This window comes from Trachypithecus francoisi, unplaced genomic scaffold (assembly GCF_009764315.1).
Source record: "Trachypithecus francoisi isolate TF-2019V2 unplaced genomic scaffold, Tfra_2.0 Lachesis_group11, whole genome shotgun sequence".
NCBI classification, from domain to species: domain Eukaryota; kingdom Metazoa; phylum Chordata; class Mammalia; order Primates; family Cercopithecidae; genus Trachypithecus; species Trachypithecus francoisi.
In genome coordinates, this window is record NW_022681456.1 from 84,292,984 (window position 1) to 84,320,582 (window position 27,599).

A 27,599-nucleotide genomic window follows, 5' to 3' on the forward strand; every position below is an offset into this window, starting at 1 on the left:
CTCAAGTGATCCTCCCACCTCAGCCTCCCGAGTAGCTGGGATCACAGGCATGCACCACCATGCCAGGCTGTTTTGTATTTTTGGTAGAGACGGGGTTTTGCCATGTTGTCCATGTTGGTCTCGAACTCCTAAGCTCAAGTGGTCTGCGTGCCTCAGCCTCCCAAAATGCCGGGATTACAAGTGTGAGCCATTGTGCCTGGCCTCAGATTTTTTTTTAATATTAAAAAATAGGGATGGGGGTTTCATTATGTTACATAGGCTGGTCTCGAACTCCTGGCCTCAAGTGATCCGCCCGTCTCAGCCTCCCAAAGTGTCAGGATTACAGGCGTGAGCCACCGTGCCAGCCTGCTTCCAGATTTTATAATAAGTTCCAGTTTATCTTGAATTTTGACTCTGCTCTCTCTCTAAAGCATTGTTTGTGATGGGGATTCTGTTTTGGACCTTTGTTGCCTTTGACTCCTCCCTCTTTCCCTGCCCAGTGGTTCAAACTATTCCTGATAGGATGGTCAGCCTGTCCCATCCCAGGAGGACCACAGTCTCCCTACTCAAACCTTCTCCTTACTCATCCCCTAATTGTTCGGCCCCAAACCAAGCTCAGCTCTAGGCACTTAGTGAGAATACCTAAACATGTTTTCAAATAAGTGAACAACACTGAAGAGGAGATGGTTGAAACCCAGTTTATTAAACCAGAGGCATGCGTCACCCAAAGCCCTGCCTGCTGTTCCCCTATCCAATGCACACGTTTTGGCCTCATCCCTGCTTCCCTCTGGGGAGGTATGATCTCTGAGGAACTCCTACGAACCAAGAGATTCCAAAGATCCTATAGCCTTACTCTCCAGCTCCAGGCCAATGCACAGGTGACCTGCTCACAGGTCCTGTTCTGGGATTGAAGACCAAGACACAGCTGGGGAAGGAAGGCCTGGAGAGGGGTTGGGGCTTAGGCCTGAAAGGAGTGTCTGGTGGAGGGAGGGGGCAGGCCCTCCACCTCACTTGTCTCTCATTAAGATAGGGAGGGACAACAGCAGAGCTTTCAACTCCTCCTCTAGGCCTCTCTTTCCTACCAAACCCACCTCACCAGAAAATAAAAGTGGTGGGCTTGGGTATCAGGTGAGGAAAGGGGGCTGGGCACCCAGAAGGAGGAAAGGCCACTGACTGAGGACCTCAGCTTCTGCCTGTTAGCATCCCACTGCCCCAGCTTTAGGAGTCACCAATCCCCAGCTCCCTTCTGTCTCTGACACACTTGGCTTAGTGTCCAGGGCAGACCTCCATCCCCTGGGTGGGGGCTATCTCTACAGCAACCCCTTCCCTGGGGATGCTACTGTCAGCTGGGCAAAGGGCAATGGGATAGGAGGAGCAGGGGAAGAGAATGTTAAGGCTGCAGGGAGGGTGGAGGGTGCCCGGGTTGGGGGAGAGGGTGAGGCCAGAAAGAGGCAGAGCTTGTGATTCACAGCTTCCTTTGTCGCCACTGAGACAGTGCAAAGGTTACAATGCGCGTGTCGTCTCCTTGTGCTTCTCAGAGGGATGTGTGTACACAGTACAGACACCAGGGGAGAGAGTCCAACTCTTTATACAGGCGAAGGCATTCAGAGACCAGGGAGGGGGCAGAAACATAGAAGGTGGATCTTGGGGTGGGAGAATGGTTCTCAGAGACAAAAGGGGATGGGGTGGAGACAGACAGGGCTGTGGAGAGTATATACAGAGATATAGCAATATAGAGTCTGTATCATATAGAAATAGAAAGTGCAGATGAGGTTGTTGAGAGAAGCAAATGAAGTTGGAGAAGAGGATGTGGGAGAGTTCCATAAGAAAATTTATGGACGTGGCCCTCTACAAGGGCCTCCAGGAGAGGGACTAGTGAGGTTAGGCACCAGTGCCCTTCTCCCTGAGCTGGACGTTAACCAGCCAGGTCTTTTATGGGATGGTGAGGGAGGGCTGCCTCTTGGGATTTCTCTCCAGCAGCTGTGGGGTGGGGGTGAACTTATAGGTATCAGGATGTAGCCTACAGCACCGGGCCGCATCTTGACCCCATTACCACTTCTTAAGGGATCCCCGACCCCCACGAGATTCCACATGGTGTGAAAGAGTGGGGCTGAGGTTTTAGTTCCTGCCAGGAGACTTGGGTTTGGGGACAGTCACTGGGCTGAGAGGGTCTCTTAAGGCTGGGGAAGCCTCCCTCCCCCACACTAGCCCTCCCCCTTAAGGTACATTCTCTGGTTTGGGGCCAAATTCCAGACCCCATGGATCCCTTCCACCCCTCACTGGGAAGGGCCTTTGGTGACTGGTGGCAGCAGAATGTAGGTGGACACTCAGATGACAGACAGCTAAACAGACAAAATTCAGGCTGGGAGCTAGGGGAGGCAGCATGGAGAGAGGGGCAGCCTGAGGTCCCTTGCCCCGTTCTCCCTTTTTAGTTCTTTCTTAGATTAGTTTTGTTAAACGTAAAAAGAATGGGATAGAGGCAGGGAGAGGACTCTATGGTCAAGACTCCTTCCTTACCACAGACAAGAGGAAAGATCTGCCCCGGAGTGTGGGGAGTCCCCAGGGCAGATGTGAGGAGGCAGCTGGGGGCCCCCTCGCTCTCCTAGTCCTCCCCATCTAGGCCTTTGGTTCAGCGGCCTGCGGGGCTCAGCAGGTAAAGTCCTCGAACGTGCCTCGGGCCGGATGGTGAGGTAGGATGTTGGCAGCGTATGTCATCCCGGCAGGGTGGCCCCGGAGGCTCTCGCACGGGTTCTAGGGGAAGGGCACAGGACAGGGACGAGTTATCCCTCGGAAGGGCTTCCGGTAGTGCTGGGGCATTCAGGAGACAAAGGAGAGAAGGTGGTGGCAGAGGCAGGTGGATGGGGGTTGACAGGGGTTCCTGGGGCGGTGGAGGCAGGGGCGGGCTGGAGGGCGCCCTCGCTCGCTCCCTCACGTGTCTTTTGACGTCGTCCAGGCTGAGGGCCACGCCCTTGTCCGCACTGCTCCTTTTGGCCTCCTTCTGGCACTTTCCTCGTCGGCACAGCTTGTGCTTAATGACCTAGGACGGGGACGGGGCAGATGGGCGGGCTGGACCCCGCCCCCACGTGGCCCTGCGCCGGGCCCCGCCCCCGCTTACCTCGTAGGCGTAGTCAAAGAGCTCCAGCACCGTGAGGATGCTGGCGCCGATGAACAGCCCCATCTGGCCCCCGATGTCACCTGCAGGGGCAGGGGCCAGGGGGGTCAGTGGGGTCAGGACGCCGTGGGGGCAGCAGGGTTTACTGGGACTGGGGCGGGCAAGTTGTATTCTCAAAGGGATTGGCAGCCTTCGCACAGAAGGATCACAAAGCCAGATTCGGGTGGAATTTTTATTTTCTTCTCTATGCTTTTCTGCGTTTTTCTACCTTTCTAAAACGAGCAGGTGCTTTTCAAGAAAAATAATCGTTTACAAAATACCACAAAACTCTTAACTTCTGGGCCAATTTTAGGAGCGTATAAAATAGTCTCCACTTCCATGCCTATCCCTCCCTCATGACCACAGGCCTGTCTTTTCTCTTTTCCACTTTGCCCTAAAAGAAGGCTCAGTTCCCTTCCCTCACCACTTACCAAGACAACAGGGTTTGGGGAAGGGCCTCTGGGGTGGAGGACCCTCATGGGACAGAAGTGAGCACCCTGCTTTTGGATGATAGGGAGCCATGCCATGCCCATGGCATGGGAAGGGGACAGGTGCCATCAGCAGCTCACCCAGGAGCCCTGCAATCTCATAGGCCTTCTTCTGTTCAATGGTCTCATAGTTGAGGACTTCAAAGAAAATGTCCAGCACCAGGATGTTCTCCCTGCACAGGGGTTGGGGGAGGAGACCTAGGTTCAAGTCATATCTCTGTCTCTTACTAACCAGGTGACCTTAGCAAGGCAGCCTCTCTGAATCTCAGTTTCCGTATCCATAAAATGAGACTCTGATGGAGAGACCTGCCTTTTAGGATTAAATGAGATCGCATATAGGGAAAAATGTTCTGTATCATATGCAGTATGTATTAAGTATAAGGTGACTACTGTTACAACAATGAGGATGAAGAGGGAAGAGAAAGGGGTGCTTTCCTGCTTATTCTGGCTTGATCTTCCCTGCATACCCACCCTAGACTCTTTGCTTGCCTTTTGGACCTTCCCCGTGTTATCTCAACTTCCCCCTGCCTGCCAGCCCCCGCCCCCATCAAACCCCACTCATCCATTCCACAGTCCCAACCCAAGGGCCTTGCTGTACCCAGTCAGAGCCCTTACCCTATGTATTGCTCAGATTTGTTGAACTTCTTGGCCAGGTACTTGGCTGAGGCTTTGCTGGGGATCTTGACCATGGACAGCTCCTTGCCATAGCGGGTCAGGTTGCAAGGCATTTCACACACGCAGTACTCCTGGTCCTTCTCCACCAGGAAGTCTGCACTCAGCCAGGTGAGAGGTCCCAGTTGAGTGGTGCCCTTCTGTCAGCACCTTCCCACATGCACATCCTAGCTCTGCCCAGAGAAACCCTGGGCCCCTTTCTTTTTCCTTGACCTGCCTGGATGCCAAACTCTGCCAACATCCTACCTCACCATCCAGCCTGAGGCATGTTTGAGGACTTTACCTGCTGAACCCTGCAGGCCACTGAACCAACGATGTAGATGGAGAGAACTAGAAGAGTGAGGAGAACCCCAGCTGCCCCCTCACAGCTGTGTCCACCTTGAGCTAATTCTCACCAAGCCTCACCATGGATATTTCTTACTCTTGTATCTCACTTCCTCAGGACCCTCCAGGGTCAACCAGCTGAGGGGCTGATGAAAGAAGATGAAGGCCATTCCCAGGTGACCTCTGTTCATTTTTCTTTTTTTTTTTTTTTGAGACGGAGTCTCGCTCCGTCGCCCGGGCTGGAGTGCAGTGGCCGGATCTCAGCTCACTGCAAGCTCCGCCTCCCGGGTTCACGCCATTCTCCTGCCTCAGCCTCCCAAGTAGCTGGGACTACAGGCGCCCGCCACCTCGCCCTCCTAGTTTTTTGTATTTTTTTTAGTAGAGACGGGGTTTCACCATGTTAGCCAGGATGGTCTCAATCTCCTGACCTCGTGATCCACCCGTCTCGGCCTCCCAAAGTGCTGGGATTACAGGCTTGAGCCACCACGCCCGGCTCTGTTCATTTTTCATAGGGTCCTCTGAAGATGCTATTCTCAACTTTATTGATATTATTATTTTTTTTTGAGGCGGAGTCTTGCTCTGTCGCCCAGGCTGGAGTGCAGTGGCGCGATCTCGGCTCACTGCAAGCTCCGCCTCCCAGGTTCACGCCATTCTCCTGCCTCAGCCTCCTGAGTAGCTGGGACTACAGGCACCTGCCACCATGCTCGGCTAATTTTTTTGTATTTTTAATAGAGACGGGGTTTCACCGTGTTAGCCAGGATGGTCTCGATCTCCTGACCTCATGATCCACCCGCCTCGGCCTCCCAAAGTGCTGGGATTACAGGCATGAGCCACCGCGCCTGGCTGATTATTATTATTATTAATTTGAGACAGGGTCTTGCTCTGTCACCAAGGCTGGAGTGCAGTGGTACAATCTTGGCTCACTGCAACCTCGTCTCCCAAGTTCAAGCAATTCTCCCACCTCAGCCTCCGGAGTAGCTGGGACTAGAGGCACATGCCACCATGCCCACATAATTTTTGTTTTGTATTTTTCATAGAGTCAGGGTTTCACCATGTTACCCAGGCTGGTCTCGAACTCCTGAGCTCAAGCAATTTGCCCACCTCGGCCTCCCAAAGTGCTGGGATTACAGGTGTGAGCCACCATGCCTGACCATTCTCAGCTTTAGTATCAGACACAAGAGAGGGTGCAGCCCAGTCCAGGAGTTATGTGAGACTTCTGGGAGCTTGACCTGAAACTCCTGTGCACATGGCTGGCAGCACCTTTTCCCTCCCCCAGACTGCCCCAGGCCAGGGGCGCTCACCCAGAGCAGGATCTGCACACTCCTTGTACTGCTCTGGAGTACAGTATGGGGCATCCCCTACAGAGGAGAAAAGACAATGATGCAGGATGGGGATTCGAGGGGTCTGGTGATGGTGGTATTACCAAAGGCCTAGAAGATGTAAGCTGTGAGAGGATGGGAGGGGAGGACTGGTGGGCCCCCACGCTGCCCCAGAAGTGACTCACTCCCAGTCTATACCTTCTAGACCCTTCCCACCCATCCCTGGAGGTGCAGGCAGGAACCGAGGTCAGAGAGACAAGAGCCAGATGGGTGTGGGATGGGGTGGGCTGGAACTGAGGTTGGGAGATTGATATGGATGGGGAGCTAGTGAGGGGCAGTAAAGGCCCAGGGACCCCAGGAGTATGCTTGGAGCCCTGGGCCTGACCTGGCATGTGCACCATGCGGCAGTTGCAGTTCTCCACCAGGTAGCGCGTCTCACAGTCGATGCGGCAGGCGGTGATGCTGTAGGAGTCGAAGAAATCCAAATCCGAGTCCATGGTAACAGCTTTGCAGGTGCCCCAGGGCGGCGGCAGGTAGATGAGCTGCTGGGAAAGCCGGGGAGCTGGGGGAGTGCGGGGACTTCTCCCCAAATCAGCTTGATGGACTCCTCTGACAAGATGCAGATCTCTGGAGTTCTGCCCCCCTCTCTCTCTGCAGCCTCTGAAGGTCTCAGAGTTTACAGAACATTCTTGTCCATTCGATCACTCATACTTCGGACTAGCCAGACTACCACCCAGGTCCTCGCTCACCTGTCCTTCCCATGATTGATTGCCCACCACTCCATCTGGACCCCTCAACACCCCACCCCAGGACCAGCCTCCCATGGCCCTCTCACCCGCTGCTCCTGGCAGGCCACAAAGGTCTGGAAGCCTGGGGCCACGCCAAAGCCCAGCTGGTCGATGAAAGGAGGTTCATCCTGACTATGGATCTGCACTTTGATGCCTGCTTCGAAGGACGTCTCGTCTAGGGGAATGAGAGGTGTGTGGGTTGGGAGGACTCCTGACTCCCTAACCCCCCTCAGACCTGGGGGCATCCTACCTCTCCTGGGAATAAGCATAGCATACACTGGGACTGGGGTGGGGGATGTCTATAGGGTCCTAGCCCATCCGCCAGCCTCCTTCTGGGTTTACCAGCTCTAAGCTGCTCTGATGACCCCTGCATCCTACACACGTCTTTTCTTACCTGGCTTCTGCTCTGCATCTTGGTGTTTCAAATACTTTCTCCCAGAGTGTCACTGTTTCAGATGCTCTCCATTTCTCCCCCTCCCTTTCTCCCTTTCCCCCCATCTCTCTGCCCCAAGGCCCCCCGAGACCAGATAGGCAGGCAGCCTGAGAAGAGAGGGTGTTATTTATAGAGTGGTGGTGGTGCTGATGGAAAAGGATGGCTGGTTACCTTGGAGAGTAACTGAGCCAGGAAGGGGGAGCCAGAGAGATGTGAGTGTGGAAGTCAGGTAGAGTCAGCAATGGAGATGGTGAGATGCTGAGGGGAGAGGGGAAAGCCCGGGCCCTGCCCAGGTCTCACAGAGAAGCCCAGGAATCCCCTGGCAGAGGCTGGGGCCTACAGCCATGCAGAGGGGCCCCTGAAGCGGGTGACATACCAGTCTCCCCCCACACAGGCAGGTACTCGTCTTGCTGGATGTCCAGCATGATTTCCAGCCCATTGCCTGTCCCACCCTTCATGGTCTTCAGCCGTGGCCGCCCATCTCGGCCCGAGTTGAACGTGTAGCACTTTCCATAGCGGGTGAAGACCTGGCGGGGGCAGAGTGGAGAGCCTGAGTCCTGCCAGCACCCTCTACTCACCAAGGGCTGTTCCTAGTCACCCCAGCTGTTGGAATCTCAACACCCTTTGGGAACGGTTCCTCCTCTGCAGCCTGTTCTCCATTTGCTCCCCTCTCCCACCTGTTTCTCGCCCTTCCTTGCCCTCTGTGTGCCCTGGAAAACTGTTCCTGGTAGGGTGCATAGCCTGAGCTCCTTTGCCACCTGCATGGGCTTCTAGTCGGGTTTCACAGTTGGGAGGTATTGGTAATGGATCAGAAGGCAGGAGGAAAGATTGGGGTATGAATCCTTCTCCAGCCCTCGCCCCTCTGTAGCTCTAGTAGTGGCTTATGCCCTCCATGATTACAAATCTTGTCAGGGATCCCTACACAGCACTGTCTTCTTTTGTGCTTCTTCCGCCTAGAAGTGATAACGATTTCCTAGTACTACTCGCTGCCTCAGCCCCTCTCACTGGTTTTCTTAACCCTGCCCACAGATCTGTCAGCAGTCCCTTTGTTAAAGTCTTCAACTAAATCATCAGATAGCTGTCTTTTTCCTGCCAGGAACCTGACATATGCATTTTCATCACCAGGATCCCAACACAGCCAGATCCCTGGCCCCTCCTTGGGACCCTTTCCTCAGGCCCAAGCTCCTGAGGCCTCTGAGACATATCTTCTCTTCTCCTAGATTTCACTCTGGGAATCTGAAATTCTGCTTTCCCCAAGACCCAAACTTAGTTTTTGTTTTGTGTTTTTTTTCTTTTTTGAGATGGAGTCTTACTCTGTTGCCCAGGCTGGAGTGCAATGGCACAAACTCAGCTCACTGCAACCTCCACCTCAGCCTCCCGAGTAGCTGGGATTACAAGCGCACAACATCACATCCGGCTAATTTTTATATTTTTAGTAGAGACGGGGTTTCACCATGTTAGCGAGGCTGGTCTCAAACTCCTGACCTCAGGTGATCCGCCTGCCTCAGCCTTCCAAAATGTTGGGATTATAGGCGTGAGCCACCGTGCCCAGCCAAACTCAGTTTTTTGGTTTCCTGCAGCCCCTAGCCCTTTGGGTCTATCATTATTCTATTATCAGCAGAACCTGAAAGCAGACCTAGTTGCCATACCAAGGACCACGCTCAACCAAGCACCAGCACCTCTTCTCCCAGCACTTGGGACTGAGCCCCCACGGCATGGTGCGTGTGTTAATGCTTTTGCAAAACTAGGAAGGCCTCAGGAGATATCTCAGCCCTGGGGGCTGTCTCCCCAGTCTTCTCCCCACTCCATGCCCCAGTGCAGCCCTGGTCACAGTGTTGATTAAAAAGCTGCAAAGAGAAAAGTAAACCAGTTATTCTAGGCCTTTTCCCCACAGCCTCCTTGAATGTCCCCAAGTTGGGGTGGCTGTGCTTTTACTACTGCTGGATGGTGACAAAGTCCACAAAACAGGTCATAAGGTGAGTCAACACAGCCCAGAGCAGGGGACAGACAAAAGAGTTTCAGGCCAGACTGGAGCAGCAATGGCAGTAGGTTACTAGGGAATAGGGTCTTTGTCCCCTTCCCCCTTCCTAGAACAGCCTCCTCCATTGCCCTCCAGAAAAGGAAACACACTGCTCTCCCCACTTTGTGGGTGAGGTCTAGGGATGAGGCAAAGAGAGAACTCCAAGGGCTCCTAATCCCCAGCCCCACGACCAGGTCTTGCGGCACCCAGCCACAGGCTCCAGGCTGGACATATGCTCATGCCTACACTCCATCCGGAGCTGTATGGGATTAGGGGTGTCTGAGGCCGGCCTTGCGCTGGCTCAGAGGACTGGGCTGCTGTACAATGGATTGCTGCTGCCACCTGGTGGGCCTGGGTGAGAAGTGTCTGCTCTACCCTCAGGCCCTCAGAGGAAGCCACGTTCCTATGGCTCCTGGCCTCCCTGAGGCCCAGTGGCCCAAACCCCCAGGCCCCTGTATGCCTGCAGTCATCCCATGATGCACCGGTATGATGACACCCCCTGCCCCTACACTAGGGAGGGGGTGGAGGACTGAGGGATGGGTGTGTGGGGCAGGGAAGGCCTGGTACCTGGAAGCTGGTGGAGCAGGAGAGTAGTCAGGCCAGACAGACCTGGAAGATTAACTTAGGAGAGACAGTGGGGTGCCAGGTGGCCCTCCAGCAGGGAAGACCCTAGACCCCTGGGTGGGGGGCCAAGCAGGAGGACAGTTCCCAGTGAGAGCTTCCCCTAGGAAGAGGGTCCCTGGCCACTTAAAGCTAGGGAGAGGGATATGACTTAAAGACATGTTATTTACCCTCAGACACCACACACACACACACGCACACACACACACAGAGCTAGTGGGGGTGGGGCACCCATAGGAGAGCACAGGAAGACCAAGCAAAGATGCATTGAAGTCCCTGCTGTGGGAGCTGCTGACAAGCAGCATGGTGAGGTGGGGGTGGTGGGGGATGTCCCACCCCTCTACTGTCTCCCTCTCATTCCCTTCTCTTGTACCATCAGAAACCAGACAGCACCCACCCCAGCTTCAGTCCACGGGTGCTAGTCAAAATAGTGAGCAACTGGCCAGACATTGGCGTCCACCAACAGATCAAAGGTTGACCTCACAGATGGAGCAAGGTCCCGGGTCCTGCTGGACCATGAGGAGGTCTTGGGAAGGGCAGGTGAGGCTGGAGGACATGAAGGGAGGAAACACCAACTAAGACAGACGTGTTTCAAGATTCTAATGGGAAAAGCAGTGCTGGTATGGACCTGGGAATATCAGCCTAGCTCCAGGCCCTGGACTCCTGGGTAAGCTCTGGCCTGGGTCAGCCAGGTGAGGAGGGGACAGCACAGTCATCAGCCCCAGCCCCAGCCCCAACCCCAGGAGGTGACAGTCAGGGAGAGCCATGGCAGACACTCTTGGGGTACTGTGGCAGGCATGGGGCCCCACTCACCACTGAGAAGTTGTGAGGGCCACAGGGCCCCCCTTGGTAGGAGCAATAGAGCAGCATGTCCTCCAGCCGGTGGCAGGAGCGATTGTAGAAGCGGTGCAGGTTAAAGGGCTCCCCAGAGAAGGCCTCAGGGCCTGGTGGAGCGAGGGGCACGCCAGGGTCATCACTTTCATCCAGTCCCAGCATGGGGGCCAGATAAAGCAAGTCAGGGTAGCTGAGCTGGGACAGCCGCACGGCATTTGTGTTGCAGAGGGTGACCGCCGGGAAGGCCAGCTCCGTGGTGGCCACTTCGTTTAGCAGGGTCACGTGTGGGTAGCTGAGGTAATAAGCAACGCGGTCCCCTACCTGGCACAGGAAGGCACCCAATGCCAGGACAAAGGCCACTGCCCACAGCACCTGCCTTGGTCCTGGACCCCCCTCCACAAAAATGTGGTTGGTGCCGTGGAGGGTGCAGCTGTTGGCAAAGGCCACCAAGTCTATGGGTGAATGCCTCTCGCTGGCCTCCTTCCTCACTGCCTCCTTTTCCTTCTCTTCTTCCTCCTCTTCTGATTCTGAGATGTCCTGCTGCTGCTGATGGTGGTGGGGACCCCAAATATCTCCCAAGGGCCCTGGGGCCTCCTCTCCAGAGGAGAATGACACAGAGCAGAAGATCCGGATGGGCATTTTCTCCAGGGGCTTCCTGGTGCCAGGGATTGGCAGGAGGAAGGGGGAAGGTGCCAGAGGGGAAGGCTATGTGACCCCAGGCAGAGTCCGGCAGAGCCAGCCACCCAGCTTGTCAGTCAGGTATCCACAGCCTGGCTGGCTGTCCTTCCTCACCAGGGCCTCTGTGGCAGTGTGGCTGGGGCGGGGCATGGGAGGAGGACCAGCCTGCCCTGCCAGGGAGGGCGGGTGTCTGGGCTGATGAATAATTGATGGCAGTGGGAAAGGGAGGCTGATGGAGAGCAGGGGGCTGGAGCCCCTTTCCTGTCACGAGCTCCAGCAGCACAGAGAGGGTTTAGGACAGAGTGGAAACCCTGGAAAAGCCTAGGGCTGGGACTCCTGGAACCCACCCCTCCCGGTGAGGAGGGACCCGGCACCATCCTTTGCGCCCACTGCCATGATGATCGCAGTGACAATAGTCCCCACCCCCCAGGACACACGTAACACATACTCATGCTCTCTGTCATCCTCCAGTCTGTTCCTCATCATGTCCCTCAGTGCCCGCATCCCAGTTCTGGGTCCTCTCTCTTATTCTCCCCTCATCCAGTTATTCCTCTGGGACCTTAGCCCCTCTGTGCCCCACCACCAGGCACTCTCTCAGACTTCCAATTCCAGTCCCCAACCCTGTTTCTCTTCCCCTCCCTCCCTGGCCCCAGCTCTACTTCAGGACAGCATTACCAGCCCTAGTCCCACCCCCTATGCTGAGCTGTATTTTGGTTCCTTTCCTCTCCCCTACCCCTCCTGTGGCTTGTGGGCCAGCCCAGGTTCCATTAGCAGCAGTCTCTCACTGACCACAGACTCATTTCTGACCAGTTCCTGGCACTAGGGGGAGGGACCCTGTCTCCTGCAGTGGGAAAGCTTCCTGGCAGATCACCACTACCCCTTTCAGCTTGCCCCCTGCACCCCTCAACAGTTTAGGAGTTCGAGGAATTCTCTGGTGGGTGGAAGAAATTGAGATCAGTGCTGGGGGTGGGGCAGGGGGACCTGGGTCAGGTAGAGAGTATTGGGAACCAACTTGGGGTTCCTGCCAAACCCTCAGCCTTGCAGACTCCCGGCCTCAGTCTCTGAGGCTTCCCTGCCCCTAATTTACCATTCCCTGCCCCCAGGTCCCTCGTCCCTCTGTGTGCTCTGATTACTCAGGGCCACTGGTTGAGGAACTTGAGCCACCAGCCAAGTCTCCAGGGCCAAGAAGGTGACCTGAGGGGAGGAGGGGAAGGTTGAGGAGGGAGATATAGCAGATTAACTCTTTCTCTGCAGGGCCAGAGGAGGAGCAGTAGGGCTAGACCGGGGCTAGGTGGGTCTGCTTGGGCCTCCCCATTCCTTAAGCATCCCCTAGTCCCAGGCTGTGTTCCCCCTCCTCCTCCTCTCTTCTCCCTCCCTGCTCCCACCATCTTCCTTCTCCATTTGCAGAGACCCTAGAGTGTGTTGGGGATGGGAGGCAGAGTGCCAGGTTGTAGCAGAACTGAGTGATGTGGAACTTTTGGCCTCAGCTTTGCTGCCAGGGACAAAGAGGTCCCAGAATCGGAGTCTGGACCTCTCGCCCCCTCCATCCTTCTGCCACTGCCCTCAGATTGGGCTAAACAACAGCCACTGCCCTCCTCTTTTGCCTAAACAACAGCCTCTCAACTGGTCTCCCTGCCTCCCTGCAGTTTCTCCCCACCTTTAGTTCATGTTCTGTGACTCTGACCATTCTTCTGCTTAAAGACCTTCTCTAGCTGGGCATGGTGGCATATGCCTGTAGTTCCAGCTGCTTGGGAGGCTGAGGCACAAGAATCACTTGAACCCGGGAGGTAGAGATTGCAGTGAGCCAAGATCGTGCCACTGCACTCCAACCTGGGTGACAGAGCAAGGCTCCGTCTCAAAAAAGTAAAGATCTTCTCTCACTTCCCACTGCCTCCTGTGAAAATTTAGGCATCTCTTGTGGCCCCACAAAGCTGAAAGCAATGTACCCTCCACCTCAGGCCAGCATCCAGCTGCCACCACCCATCCCCAGACACACAAGGCTCATCTACAGTCCTGTGCCTTCCCTGGACTCCATCTGGAGAATTCCTACTAATTTTTCAAGACCCTACTCACATGTTACCTCCTCCAAGAAGCCTCCCCCAACTCCACAGAGTGCTGTTAGTGCCCACCCAGGGAATAGACTGAAGGGTCTAGTTCTGCTCAAGGCCCTACAGCTATGAGTAATGACCAAGAGTAAAAGAGCAGGACCAAGAGACCATGTGTGGGAACAGGAAGCAAGGAAGGCCAGGAACACCCTGGGCAACCAGAGATAAGTCATTGCAGAGATGAGGAGAGACCCCCCCCACCTTCAGCTGCTGTCCTCAGGCTTCTCCTGCATGAACCTGTGTGTCCTCTCCTGTGTGCATCTTTTTCCTGCCTGCCAGATCTTGAGCTCTCAGAGGGTAGGGGCCTCCTCCTTTGCATTCCCCAGGAAGTGCTTCAGAGAGGACTTCCAGACTTGAGTGGAGTGGGCTGAGGCTTGGGCTGAGGAAGCTGCAGCTACCCATGCATTCCCACTAGAGGGCACTGTCCCTCTCCTTCAGATATTTTGGAAGGGGAAGTAGATTGATTTCCAGAAGGAAGCAGCAAAGGCAGTGAGAGCTTCCAGCTTGGGAGCCCCAGCAAAGAGAAGGGTGTGCATACACAGACAGCGCCAAAGGACAGTAAGTTGGGTGCAACTGAATACCTCTTCCCTTACAGCAACCAAGACCACACTGCACACTTGCACATTACCACACAGACATACAGCCCTGGTGTGGGGCAACACACAGACCCCAACACACACACACCCCAACACATACACCCCAACACACACACACACCCAACACACACACACACCCCCAACTGCACGTCCTCTCTCCTCCATCACCTGTATGCGTGTTCAAACAAATGCTTATTCTTCTAACATTCTTTCTCATCTTCATCTTGTTCAAGTAATTGGAGGATGAGGAAAATGTCAAAGGACATACACAGAGGGCCCCTGGAGAGGTGCCCAAGCAGACACACACACAGAGCTGTACTCAGTTCTGAACCCTCTGTCCAAACATGCAGCCCTCCCCATCCAGACCTTCTCTTCAGCAGTGTGCACTGAGTGGTTTCTGACTTTTTCTGTATCTCTTTCTTCATTCCAGCCACCCTTTACGTCTGTGTAATGCTTCACGGTGTTTTTTGCTTTGTTTTGTTTTGTTTTTTTTTGACAGAGTTTTTCACTCTTTGTTGCCCAAGCTGGAATGCAACGGTGTGGTGATCTCGGCTCACTGCAACCTCTGCCTCCCAGATTCAAGCAATTCTCCTGCCTCAGCCTCCCGAGTAGCTGGGATTACAGGCATGCACCACCACACCCAGCTAATTTTGTATTTTTAGTAGAGACAGGGTTTCTCCATGTTGAGGCTGGTCTCAAACTCCTGACCTCAGGTGATCCACCCGCCTCAGCCTCCCAAAGTGCTGGGATTACAGGTGTAAGCCACCATGCTCGGCCCATGGTTTTCAATTGTTATCTCATGGGATCCTTATACAACCCAGTGAAATAAGCAGGTATGAGTAACTTCATTCCCATCTGACAAGTGAGAAAACTGAGCCATACCAGCCTATTCAAGTCTCAGGAAGAGCAAGAAGTGGGCTGGAGGCTGGAATGAGGTCATCTGTCTCCAAATCCCTTGCTTCTTCATTCTTTCATTTACTCATTGCCACAGTAGAGAACACATCATGGACCTGCCCTCATGGAGCTTACTATCGAAGAGGGGAGAAGACATCAATTCAAAAATGAAAAAAATAAATATCTATTTACAAACCATGGTAAGTGCTATGAAAAAAAATATGGCTCTATCAGAGTGAATGGCAGAGGGACTTGACCCAGACTGGGGAGTCAAGGAAGCTTTCTCTGAGGAAATGATGTTTGAATTACAGTCTAAAGAATAGAGAGGAGGGTGGGCGCAGTGGCTTATGCCTGTAATCCCAGCACTTTGGAAGGCCAAGGTGGGTGGATCACTTGAGGCCAGGAGTTCAAGACCAGCCTGGCCACCATGGCAAAACCCCATATCTACTAAAAATACAAAATTAGCCAGGCATGGTGACACATGACTGTAATCTCAGCTACTTAGGAGGCTGAAGCATGAGACTTGCTTGAACTAAGGACGTGGAAGTTGCAGTGAGCTAAGATTGCACCACTGCACTCCAGCCCAGGTGACAGAAGGAGATTCTGTCTCAAAAAAATAAATACAAATAAAATAAAATAAAAAATAAACAAAGAGGAGTAATTAGGTAATATGTGTGTGTGTGCGTGCGTGTGTGTGTGCGTGTGTGTGCGCGTGTACGTGTGCGTGTGCGTGTGTGTGTGCGCGTGCGTGCGTGCGTGTGTGCGCGTGTGTGTGCGCGCGCGTGTGTGTGTGCGTGTGTGTGCGCGCGTGTGTGTGTGTGTGCGTGCGTGGTGTGTGTGTGTGTGCGTGCGCACGTGCCCCTGTGGAGGAGGGAGGATATTCCAGAGAGAGAACAGAGTGTGTGCAAGGGCCCTGAAGGAGAGATGAGAAGGGGCAAGCGTAGCTGGAGAGGTGGGTAAAGGCAGGGAGAACCCAGGTCACTCAGGGTCATAAAGGCCACAGTGAGGATTCTGGCTCAGGGACAATTAAAGACTCCCCACAGAAGGAGTTCAAGTGATCAGAGCTTTGATTTGAAAAGACAACTATGGCTGCAGAGTGAAGGATAAAGAGGGACTGCTGGGAGGCCTGTTGAGGAGCCATTGCAGTGGCCCAGTGAGACATGCAGTGGTGGGACGGCCCGTAACAGGGGTAGAGTGGAGATGTTTATGAGGCAAAATTGGTAGATCCTGTCAAGGCAGGTGAGGGAGATGGAGTGTCAGGGATGATTTCTGGTTTGCATGATGGGGTGAACAGTGGGGTGGCTCACTAGATCAGGCGCACAGATAAAGAACTAGTTTGGGAGGTAAGATGATGACTTTGGTTTTGCACATGCTGGTTTTGAGGAGTCTTAGGGACATCCAAGGAGAGACGTTAAGTGGGAAATTGGCGACTAGAGCTGATGCTAAGAGGAGAGAGCTGGGCTGAGACATAAATTTGGCAGTTGTCAGTGTGTAGATGGTAATTGAAGTCATGAGTGAAGATGAGACTGCCCAAGAATAGAATATAAAGTTAAAAAAAAAATAGAAAAAGGTCTGATTTGGCAGTATCCACTAAAGCTAAACAGAATCATACCCTATGACTTAACCATAGCTCCATAACTAGTCATATGCCCAGGAGAAATGAGTGTATATGTCAACTAAAAAACATGAACAAGAATGTTCATAGTAGCTTTATAGATAAGAGCCAAAAACTAGTAACAACCCAAATGTCTAGCATCAGTAGAATGGATCAATTGTGGCATATTCCTATAATGAGATACTATACAGCATCAAAAAAGAACCAACCACTGCCACACACAACAACATGCCTAAATCTCACAGATATAATCACAAGCAAAACAAAACAAAACAAACAGACACAGAAGAGTATACACCGTATGGAGGATACATATACTCCAGGAAGTTCAAGAACAAGTGAAATTAGTCTATACTGATAGAATAGTGGTTAACTTTTGTGGGGTAGCATTGACTAGGAAACAGCCTGAAGGAACTTTCTGGGGTACTGGAAATGTTTTATACCATTGTAAATACATACCAGTGTAATATGCAAAATACTACACTGTAAGACATACCAGTGTAAAAATTCTTCAAGCTACAATACGGTGCATTGTACTCTCATGATTTAAAAGAAGATTAAAGCTTGGGACTGAGCCTTGAGTAGTGATGACACTAAATGGCCAAGTAGAAGAAAATGAACTGGCAAAGAGACAGAGGAGTGGGTAGACAGAGAAGGAAAACAAAGAGAATATGATTGTCAGGAAAGGGAGTAGTTCAAAAAAGAGGTGGTGGGAGCCAAGCGCAGTGGCTCACACCTGTAATCCCAGCACTTTGGGAGGCCAAGTCAGGCGGATCACAGGAGGTCAGGAGTTTGAGACCAGCCTGACCAACATGGAGAAACCCTGTCTCTACTAAAAACACACACACACACAGAAAAGCCACGCATGGTGGCACGTGCCTGTAATCCCAGCTACTCAGGCAGCTGAGGCAGGAGAATTGCTTGAACCCAGGAGGCAGAGGTTGCAGTGAGCCGAAATGGTGCCACTACACTCCAGCCTGAGCAACAAGAGCAAAACTCCGTCTCAAAAAAAAAAAAAGAGGTGGTAGGCAACTATTTTGAATGCTATTGAGAGATCAAGAATAAAAAAATATATATTTGCTGGATTTGGCAACATGAAGGTGACCACTGGCTTTAGCTAGAACCATTTAGGAGGAATGGCAATGACGGGGGAAGAAAGCAGCCTGGATCAGAAAGTGAGTTAGAGATGAGGAAATGGAAACAGTGAAATAAACACATCACTTTTAGGAACTTTGTAAAGGGAAGCAGAGACACTATAGGAGCTGGCAGGTGCTGTGGAGTTGAGAGACACATATGTTTTAGTTTTTATCTTAGCACAAAGACCAATACATAGCAAGTGCTCAGTATATGTTAGCTGTCGTTACAGCTATGTATTTTAAGACAGGAGCATCTTCAGCATGTTTCATTGTCAATGGGGTTCCACTTGAGAAGGAGCGACCAACTGTAGAGCAGGGAGAGACAGAATTAGCAGGAGAAAGATCTTAAAAAGGCAGAAGGGAATAAGATGAAAATTCTAGGTTGAGACTTTATCCTAGATAAGATGAATGTTCCCTTCTAGGGCTTGGTACCCAGAAGAAGGACAAGATCCTGTCTGAGGCTTCTACTTTCTCAGTGAAGTAAGTGGGAGGCAAGGTCATCTGCTGAGGGTGAGAGGAGCTAGGAAGGGTGACTGAGAAGAGTGGAGAAGTTTGCAGTAGTCATCAGGCAGAGCAAGTTGACCAGGAAAACACAGTGGGCTTGCCAGGCAGCACTGCACGCCCATTTAAGGATGTTGAGCATGTACACAATGCGATACTAAGCTGCCCTGGTGTGTGAGTTCCTCAGGGAGGTCCTGGCTGCCCCAGTGTGACCCTGGGGAAAGGCAGTGGTGGGTTCACCTAAGATAGGCGCTTCGCCTGATGGTGCAATGAAAGGACAGAAGCATCAAAAAACTAGGCCTACTCAACTTGGGAACGGGATTCCTAGAGTCTCTTCTCTGCACCCTTTCTTGCCCTTCCTGCCTCCCCACACTGCTTCTCAACAGAGCACCCTCCTCTAAACACGTTCCTGCTCCTACAGTCATACACAAAGAACCTGGACTCAGAAGATCTGAAGTTAGGATCCCACTCTGTCATTTCTCAGTTCTGTGACCTCAGGCAAGTCACACAACTCCTCTGAGCCTCATTTTTCTCATCTTTCCAATGAAGATGTTAACAGTTTCCTACCTACAAGAATTATGAAGATCACATGAGCTAAAGTAAAGGGAATCTGTAAATTGCAAAGCACAACTGAAAAAGACGATTAATTTTGTGGGTATGTGCTCTGCATGCAACCAGAGGTTTGCCTGCACAAAAGCTTTCTCCCACAGCCACACACACCAAGCTGCATGGGCCCCCATATACCTCCACATGCTTCCGCTTCACACTGTACATCCACACTCTACCCCAGACACACACAGAGGTGCACGTGTGTGCTTGCATGCTTAGGGTGCACATGTGATGAGGGTGTTGTGAGGAAGTCTGAGATGGCTGCTGTCCAGGGCCAAGGCCACTGCAGCAGTCTCACCCCCAGGGAAGTTCTCAGCCTGGCATGCTGGAGTGACACCAGCTAGAGACACACAGCACTAAGCTGCACAGCCGAACCTCCTGGGCCCACAGGACTGTCAGTCACACAGAGGGCATGCAGAAGGGTGGGAAAGCATTTTCTATCCAAGAACTCATGGGATCTCAGAAAGATCACAACTGGCCTTGTCTCTCCCTGGAGAGTGGCCTTGGAGAGCCTGGGGTGGCAGAGTGTCTGCCCTTACAGTTCCTTAAGGGAACTTCCCTTTAAGGTGAACACACAGCAGCTTCACGCTCATTTTTAAATATTCTGTGAGGAAGATGTCCAATTCCTGTATCCAGGTAGGCTGGCGCTGCACATCCATTACACATGGGGCAGTGTGCACTTGGCCAGAGAGTCCCAGAGGAAGGGCTGCCCCTCAATAAAGAATACTCTTACAACCTCCTTAAAGGAGATTGGGCTTAGAAGCTAAGAAGTGGGGCCAGGTGGAACTTTGCCCAAAATAGAGACCAGGAGCCCTAATGCCCAGTCCCATCCTCCACCCAGCTAGGCACCCCTTCTCATTCTTGCTGTCTCCTTCCAGCTTTGCTTCCCAGAATGTGCACCCAAGGGTCCTGACTGGGACATCATAGGTCAGAAGGTAGAGGCTTCTAGATTGGCCACCTCAAACATACAAGTGAGGGAAAGCTTGGGGGTGGGGGTGGGCAGGGGCTGGCCAAGGCTCTGAAGAATGGCCCTTGCCGGAGAGAATTGGCCGGTTGATTTAGTTAGCTGGGGAGACACCAACACATTCTATGAACCTGGTGTTCTCCGAGAGGCTGAGTTTGGCTGCGGAGATTGGGAGGACTCCCCCTGGATGTTGAGAGTCTGCTCATCCCCAGCATGTTCCCCCTTGTTCTGAAGCCCACTCCACCTGGCCTCCTTTAGTACCACCCCATGGCTCTCAGCCCTGAACCTCCCATGCTGCACTTCACTGCCCCAGTGCAGGACCTGGCACACGGAAGTGGCACTGTCTGCTATGGGAATGAATCCAGTGGAGCTTAACACTCTCCTAATCCCAGCTTCTCATTCTGAATATTCTGTCTCCCTCACCATCTCCTGAGATTTGAAATTACTTTCCACAAAACTGAAGCACACTCAGAAGCAACCTCCACCCACAGCAGAACATTCCAAGTTTCTCTGTGGGCCTCCCCCTCTGTCTCCAGGACACACTGGGCATGCAGTGGCCACACCTAGGACTTCTCCACTGGCTGGGCAGTGACAAAGGCCCAAGACCAGCCCTCCACTTCCAGGCTTGGCCCCCAGAGGCACTTAGTTACTAAATTCCCTATTACTTTAGCCAGCAGCCCAGAGATCAATTAGCTTAGAGTAGCTCTCAGCTGATAGCCAGTCTGAGAGAGGGGTAGAGTCAGAAATGGCTGGGGTCTGGGGAGAAGGGGAAGAGGTGAGAGAGAAAACTGGGCTACCTGAAGGATGTTTGTGTGTATCTGTGTCTGAGACAGAGGGAAAAGGAGCCATCTGAGACCCCAACCCAGGGCCTACCCACTGGATTCCTGCAACTGCAATGGGCTCTGCTCCCGTCTCCTCTCTCCACCTGCCTGCGTTCAGTTTAGGCACTTCCTGGGAGGGAGGAACAGATGAGAAGGATAAGGTAGGAGGCAGTAGCCATGAACACCTAGGGCAGGAACCCTTCCCCCAAAGTTCATGAACCCCATGAACCCCTCCTCCAAAGTTACTGTCTCCAGGTCAGCCTCTTCTATCCTTCTGCAATCTGTGAATGTTCCCCCTTCCCACCCGTGAAGACCACCAGGCCTCTGGGTGGGGCTGCCCAAGACCCCCCTTCCCCTCTCTGCACGGCAGTCTGGGCAGCCTCTCCCCTCAGCAGCCCCTCCACTCCCTGCCTAGCTGGAGGGTGCAGACCCCGGCAGTAAGGTCAGGCCCTTCCAAGGGACTTCTGGTCTGAGCTTCTATGGGGCAGCATGGGGTGTGGGGATGAGGGGTGAACCCTGGAGATGAAGAAGCTCCGTGCTAGTCCTGGCTCTTGCCGGGCGCTGCCATCCCTGGCTCTCCTGCTTTTAGATGGCCTCTCTCTCCCCACTTTGGGTCCCAGGATCAGCCACCCACAGCCACCTGTCATTGCAGGATCTTACTTCCCTAGGTGCTCCAGGGGATGCCCGGGCCCCTTTGGAACCTTGCAGTGGGTTGTGGGGGAGGCTTCCATGCTCATTCACTCCGCCTCTTCCCTGGGAGATTCTGGTCTCCAATCCAGGGTCCTGAGAAGTACTCTTGTGGACCCCTCCCAGGGATTCTTGTCCCCCAGTTTCACCCTCCTGAGAGAGATTATGAGCCGCACCACATGCACACCCCAGCATTTCCACTCTCTGTCCTCCTCTTCCTTCTCTTTCAGGCCCCAGAAATGAATTCCTGCTTCTCTCTCCCCTAGGCAAAGGGTCTAGGTCTCAGCGGAGGAGGGGGTGGCATAGGGCAGACTGGGCGACCATCTGCCAGCCCCCTCCCCTTGCTGCTGCTCAGCATTCCGGCCACATCAGCTGCTCCCACTGCCAGGGACAGATAAGGTGCAGCTGGAGGCTGGCACCAGCTGCGACTGTGCTCACTCCCCTGGCCCCCACCCAGACACCAGCAGACAGCTGCACCCCAGCCCCCCTCCATGGAACCCCTGCCCTGCCTTGGCCTGACTGGCCTCAAGGTGGGGCAGGAGAGAGGAGCCGCAGACCCCGTTGCCTTGGCAACAAAGCACCCTACCAGGAAGAAAAGGAGGTGGCCGGGAAGAGGGGGCCTTGTAGTTGGGTCACTATGGCTGCTCAGGAGGCAGCTATTGAGACCTTCCCAGCCAGGTTGCTGTGGGGATACTCCCTGCCCTGCCCTTCTGTCTCTTTAATCCTGAAAGATTTCCAAACCAGTCCCTCCCAGATTCAGCTCAGGCTCCCCATATTCACCTCCACCCTCCCAAGCTGACTCAGCCACACCTGGGGGATGGACCCTGGCCAAATGCTCTGTGACCACCAGCTACTCCCTGGGGTTGAGCTGGATCCAGGAACACATGTGGAGAAATGCCTGTTACTGCAGATCCTCATCAGGGGAGCTGGGGTCTTTGAGTGACCAGAGCAGCCTCCCTGAATTGTCTTCTTATGCCCCCCCCAACCAGCTTTTAGAAACAGGGCTCTTATTGTTGAGATGAGGGTTGCCCTTAGAAATCTACAAAAGAGTCCACACGTGCTCCCACACACTATATTTTGCAAATGTGTTGAGCAAGGTCTTGGACAGTGGGGGGTGGTATCCCCACAGCAATCCTGTTGGATGGGCCCCAGCAGCTTCTTCCTGAGCCACTGAAAGAGCAACCAAAGCCCTAACCACAAAGCCTCTCTTCCCTCACTACCTCCTTTCCTCAGTGAAGAACCTCTGCTCTGAAGGCTGCAGAAGATGCCAAGATGGTTTCCCTTAGACCCTGACCCTATAGACAGGTGTTTTCTGTCAGTGCTACATCTGCCCAGGGCTAGAGACACACTCCCAACACACCTCTGAGCCTAGCAGAGAATGTCAAGGATGTTAATCACGAGACTGAGGAGAGAAGGGAGAGGGTGGAGCATCAGGCAAGGAGTGTGGGAGCCCTTAGGACTGGGGAGCTGGAGGAGAGAGCCTGCCAGGCCCTTCTCCAGCGGGGAGGTGTCAGACATGGACTCCAGCCAGACGCCCATCTGTGTGGGAACATCCCTATGGGTAGAGCTCTTGACATGGAGAGGGGCTGGCAATGAAATCAACTAAAGAGAGCAGAGGGAGGGGTGAGAGGTTCGGGTCCAGCAAAATTCAGGGTCAGGTCTTTGACGCGGGCTGCAAAACAGTAAAAACCTGGTCTTCCTTGACAACCCAGAAGCAAGAAGGGGCACAGCTGGGGCTGCAGGGTTCTAGCCTGTGTGTCTCTCCCCCAGGGTAAGAGGAACAACTCAGACTGCTCCAGAACTTTGTGAGCCAATCACGTCTCCATCTGACTACTTAGAATGGTCCCCTCAGATAGCATGGACCAATCGCATCTCAACATCTCCATCATCGACCAAACGTTGTCTTAGCATCACCACTTGGAATCTTTATGGACATGATGGACAGATGGAGCCTCAACTGAACACTTTCTATGGACTAACTGTGCCCAAATTTATATCTTAGCACCTCCTCAGATTGAACCAAGCACTTCCCCCCCTCATCCAACACTACAAACCACTCAAACAAATACATTTTCTCCATCTTTCTCAGGGGTCCCTCCTGCTTGTATGTTGGGTGTGTTGGAGAGAGGGGGCTCTGACTTTTGCTTCTACCTTCACTTACAGTGCTATTACTCTTGGGAGCATCACTTGTGAGACTGGGAACCCTCTGGTCTCGAGCTCTGGGGAATCCAAGACTCTCCTGCTATGAAGAAGTAAGATAGGGAAGGAAGTGGTTCTTGCATCTTGGCTAAGCTCCCCATCAGCTTGGCTCAGTAAAGAGTGCAGTCAGGTAAAACTTTGTCCAGCAGGATTGACAAAGGCCCATGAAACTGGTCTGCAGAGCAAGGCTTAAAGAGATTGGGAAGTCTTGCTTAGCAAGAAACACTAAACGTGACCATGGTGCCATCCTTTCTGCACAAATACAGTTCATGTTCCCATACTGCAGGAGGAAGCAAGCAAACAGGGAGAAAATGGGCAGAAAAAGGGAGAGGATCTGAGAGCTGAGCAGGCATGGAGAGAAAAGGGTCCTGGAAAAGAATATGAAGTGAACACAATAACTCCAGGGTCCGTAATATTAATTAAAAGAGTAAAGGACATTTTCAGCTTAAGGAGACAAGAGTTCTAATCCTGAACCTGTCACCTGTCACTAACTGTGTGAGCTTGGGTAAATCATTCTGCCTTTCTGTGTCTCGGTTCGTGCATTTGTAAAATAGAGGTAACGTGATTATGTATCAAGGCGATTGAGGGGAGCCTAGAAAGCATGTGAAAGAGTTATGAACATGGTCCATTCATTTGGTGTTATTGTTCCTACATGGCTCCGGAGCCTCTGGTCTCTTTGCCATCCAGGTCCAGGTCTTAACCCTCAGGAATCTGTGTGACTTGCCCAGGGTCGTCCAGCACATCAGATGCCAACATCAGTTTCCCTACGCCCTCCCTGAGGTGCTGGCCTGAGGCAGCCACATCTGTGGGGTATCTCCATTTTGAGATGCAAAGAAAGCCTCCAGGGCAGCCATGACTGGGTGTCCTGATGGCCTTCCTTTCCTCAGACCCTGGCTCTGTGGCTCTTGCTGGCAAGCAGGGAACCTAACCAGTGTATGTGTCTATGTATGGGGTGCAGATGGCACAGAGGGAGTTAGTGTCAGGCTATTTAAGAGAAGGTTTCCCTTACTTGTCCTTCACGGTGCTTCTCAAACTTTAGTGTACACTCCAGTCACCTGAGGATCTTATTAGATGCAGATTCTGGTTCAGTAGGTCTGGGAAGTGGGGTGGCAAAGTCCTGCATTCCTTTCAAGCTTCCAAATGATGGTCCTGGACCTCACTACAAGTAACAAGCCTGTAGCTTACCCACCTCTCTGCTCAGCTCTGACACCTGTGGCCTAGAAGGTAAGCTTGGTGGGTTTGTGGCTATGTCAGGCCACGTGCGTTTGTGCATATATGTGTGTGTTGTGCACTGTACGCTCTCTTTCCTGCCATCATGGCTGCAAGTCTGAGGCTCAGGCCCTCATGCAGTGAGTGTAAATGTGTCCCTATGCTGAACAAACTCCCCTTCTACCAGAAGCAAACCCCAGGACACACAACTTCCTCTCCCAGAGTAGCACCTGGAGAGGCCCAGCCTGCTCCTTGTCTCCTCCTCCTCCTCTGTGGGCCAGGCTGACTCACACCCCACCCCAGGGGACTCACCACCTTGAAGTCTTCAGCACTGCAGACCTCTCCCCGGAAGTGGCAGGAGAGCAGCATGTCTCGAATGTCGTGCCCAGCTCGGTCATAGAACTCACGCATGTTGAAGGGTTTGGGTTTGAAGCTGCGGAAGTTGGCTTTGTCCTGCAATATCTCCAGCTGCTTTTCGTCTGCCATCTGTGTGTCTGGTATCTCATACCTGGGGCCCGGGGGTGAGTGGCACACGGGTCAGTACAGCCATTAGTGTCCCACACTCAACTAGGGTGATGGGGGCAGCCTCCAGCCCTGGGGATCAGGCCCAGGTGTAGGCAAGGAAGGAGAGCTGGGCATGCAGAGGATCTACCACATGGGTCTGAAATGACAGAAGGATCTGTAGTGGCTGCCCAGGGGCAGGGCATCCCAGTATATGGGTGAGAGGAAGCATGGATAAGGTGGGCAGAGAGACAAGGCAGGGGCTGTGGCTTTTATACTATAGTCTCTACCCTTTAAAGATGGTCTGTGCCCATCCCCCATCTGACGAGAAGGTCAAGACAGAGTGGCCAGAATAAGGGTAAAGCTCACTCCAGAGAGGATGACAATGTCTCATATCTCAGGCTGGGTAGGGGTCAAGCTGTTCTGGACTATGCTGGGATCAGAGGCTGGGTGTCCTTAATTGGGTGCTCAGCAGCACCCTAACTCCTCTGCTGTGAGTGGCAGGTTTCGGGGTAGGGGTGGGTTAAAGGGCAGGCTTGGCTGGGCTCTGTGGTGGGTTAGGGAGGCAGACACCCTGACTGGAACTCACACAACTCCAGGAGCAGGGCTGAGGGAGGGTGGGAGCCACCCACCTGTTGTTGAGCAGGGCCAGAAGCTCCCCGGCATGATACAGGTCATTCTTGGAGACTTGGCTAAAGCGGAACTCGTTGAGGTTGCACAGCGTGACAGCAGGGAAAGTAAGCTGAGAGGCAGCCACCTCGTCGAGCTTGGTGACATGGTGGTAGTGGAAGTAGTACTGCACACGCTCCGTGCACACACACAGCAGCACAGCCAGCGAGCCCAGGAAGCACAGGGCCCACAATGCCCGCTTCAGAGACAGCCGCTCGTAGGAGAAGATGTGGGCCAGGCCGTGCAGCGTGGAGCTGCTGGCGAAGGCCTGGATGCTCACCGGCTGGACGCCACCCACCTCCTCCTCCTCGGCCTTCAGTTCCATCCTTGTTGAGGGGATTCTGGGGGAGGGGAGAGGGACAGTCTGTCATTGTCCTGGGATGGAAGTACACATGGGGCCCCTCCACATGTGCCCATCCAGAATCCTCATCTCCAGAGGTCACCACTCCTCAGGCAGAAGACTGCCCTGCTTTGTAAGCCCAGAGGTGGCTGACCAAGGGACACATCCAGGGTTCCTCCAAATACAGAGGAACAGGAGGTCAGGTCAGGCCAAGAGAATGCTCTCCCAGAGAAGCTTCCCAGGCCTGGGGAGACCCCAGATACAGTCATCCAAGATTGAGGGGGAAGTCCTGATGCACCCACAGGCAGGCGCAGGAGTTCCCTCCAGATGTGGGGTCACTCTGGGACAAGAATGTCCACCCCATCCTGGAGATGAAAACTGGCCCAGATGGGCTGACCCTGGGGTAAGGAGCTCCTCTCCTGGTCACGGGTATTCACAGGACAGGGCTGTGGTCCTAAGAGCTAAACTGGGGCCAAAAAACCCCCAGGGAGGTGGCTACCTCTGGGGAGGGGCCCAGCCTGAGTCCTCACCTGCGGGTGTCTCCAGTTCTCAAATAAGAGCAGGCTGTGTGTGTGTATATTGGGAGTGGGGGGTGGCGGGCTGCCCAAGGTGGATGTATGGAGGGGGGGCGCGGTTCCCTGTGACAGGGAGCTGTCCCCGCCCCGGACGCACCCCCCCCCAGTCCAGCTTCTCGTCGCAGTCAGATCCCCTGCTCGGCCCCCGCCCCCCTCCCCAGCCACCGAGCCGCCCCAGCAGCAGGGGAAATCCAGAGGGAGGAGAGTCCCGGCTTCGGGGTGCCGAGGAGCCCCGCGGCCAAAGGCAGGGGGATCGGAAACCCACCTGAGGGGGCTTCGGGAAGCCGGCAGCCGGCGGCGGGTCCTGGGGCGCTGGACCGGTCGCGGGCTCAGCGCCGAGTCGCGGAGGAGCTCATGGCCCGGGGCCGGAGCCCGGGGCCGCCGCGGCACGCCGCGCAGAGCCCTGCAGGGAGCGGCCCGCCGGGCCCCGCTCGGCTCCGATCTGTCCGCCCGCCCGCGCGCGCTAGCTCGCTCTCTCGCTCGCCTCGGCTCGGTCCGCCCGGGCTCGGCGCGGTGCGCGGTGCTCTCAGCCCTGGGATCTGCAGGGATCCATCGTCCGGCCGGGAGGCGGCGGGAGGGGAGGGGGAGGGGAGGGGGGAGGGAAGAGGGTGCGCGTGCGCGCCTACGAGTGTCTGCGAGGCTGTCTCTGGGCCGGTGTGCACGCGGGGCCCCGGACCAGGGAGCGGGACCCAGGACTCCCAGCGCAGCCTCGCCCCTCCTCGCGGCAGCTTTCGGCGGAGCTGCCTCTCTCCAGTCCCGGAGCCGTTTCCCTGCCTGCGAGGCCCTATGGCTTGTGTGTGTGACTCTGTGTGTGGTGTGTGTGCGCGCGCGCGCGTGTGTGCGCGCAGGAGGGAGGGTGTCTGCCCCTAGC

At 54.0% G+C, this 27,599-nt stretch overlaps 1 protein-coding gene and 1 pseudogene across 5 annotated transcripts; both read right to left on the reverse strand.

The window, feature by feature from the left end:
• Nucleotides 1-652: 652 nt before the first annotated feature.
• ASIC1 (acid sensing ion channel subunit 1) lies at nucleotides 653-27,360 on the reverse strand. Of its 4 annotated transcripts, none has more exons than XM_033222135.1 (12): nucleotides 26,994-27,360; nucleotides 25,777-26,154; nucleotides 24,956-25,151; nucleotides 7,531-7,681; nucleotides 6,769-6,896; nucleotides 6,319-6,475; nucleotides 5,916-5,972; nucleotides 4,234-4,387; nucleotides 3,700-3,791; nucleotides 3,095-3,174; nucleotides 2,912-3,016; nucleotides 662-2,730 (listed from the first exon to the last, which is right to left on the reverse strand). In XM_033222135.1, exons 2-12 carry the CDS (start codon nucleotides 26,136-26,138, stop codon nucleotides 2,626-2,628), a joined length of 1,587 nt encoding a protein of 528 aa, XP_033078026.1. In that variant the 5' UTR covers nucleotides 26,139-26,154; nucleotides 26,994-27,360; the 3' UTR covers nucleotides 662-2,625. The 4 variants fall into 4 exon arrangements, with proteins under 4 accessions (XP_033078024.1, XP_033078026.1, XP_033078025.1 ...); XM_033222134.1 differs by having other exon boundaries at nucleotides 6,319-6,478; XM_033222133.1 differs by lacking the exons at nucleotides 24,956-25,151; nucleotides 25,777-26,154; nucleotides 26,994-27,360 and adding an exon at nucleotides 10,609-11,719 and having other exon boundaries at nucleotides 653-2,730.
• LOC117090873 lies at nucleotides 662-2,595 on the reverse strand (annotated as a pseudogene). Its single transcript, XR_004440145.1, has 2 exons — nucleotides 2,520-2,595; nucleotides 662-2,403 (listed from the first exon to the last, which is right to left on the reverse strand). The product of XR_004440145.1 is annotated as an uncharacterized LOC117090873 (transcript).
• Nucleotides 27,361-27,599: the final 239 nt, after the last annotated feature.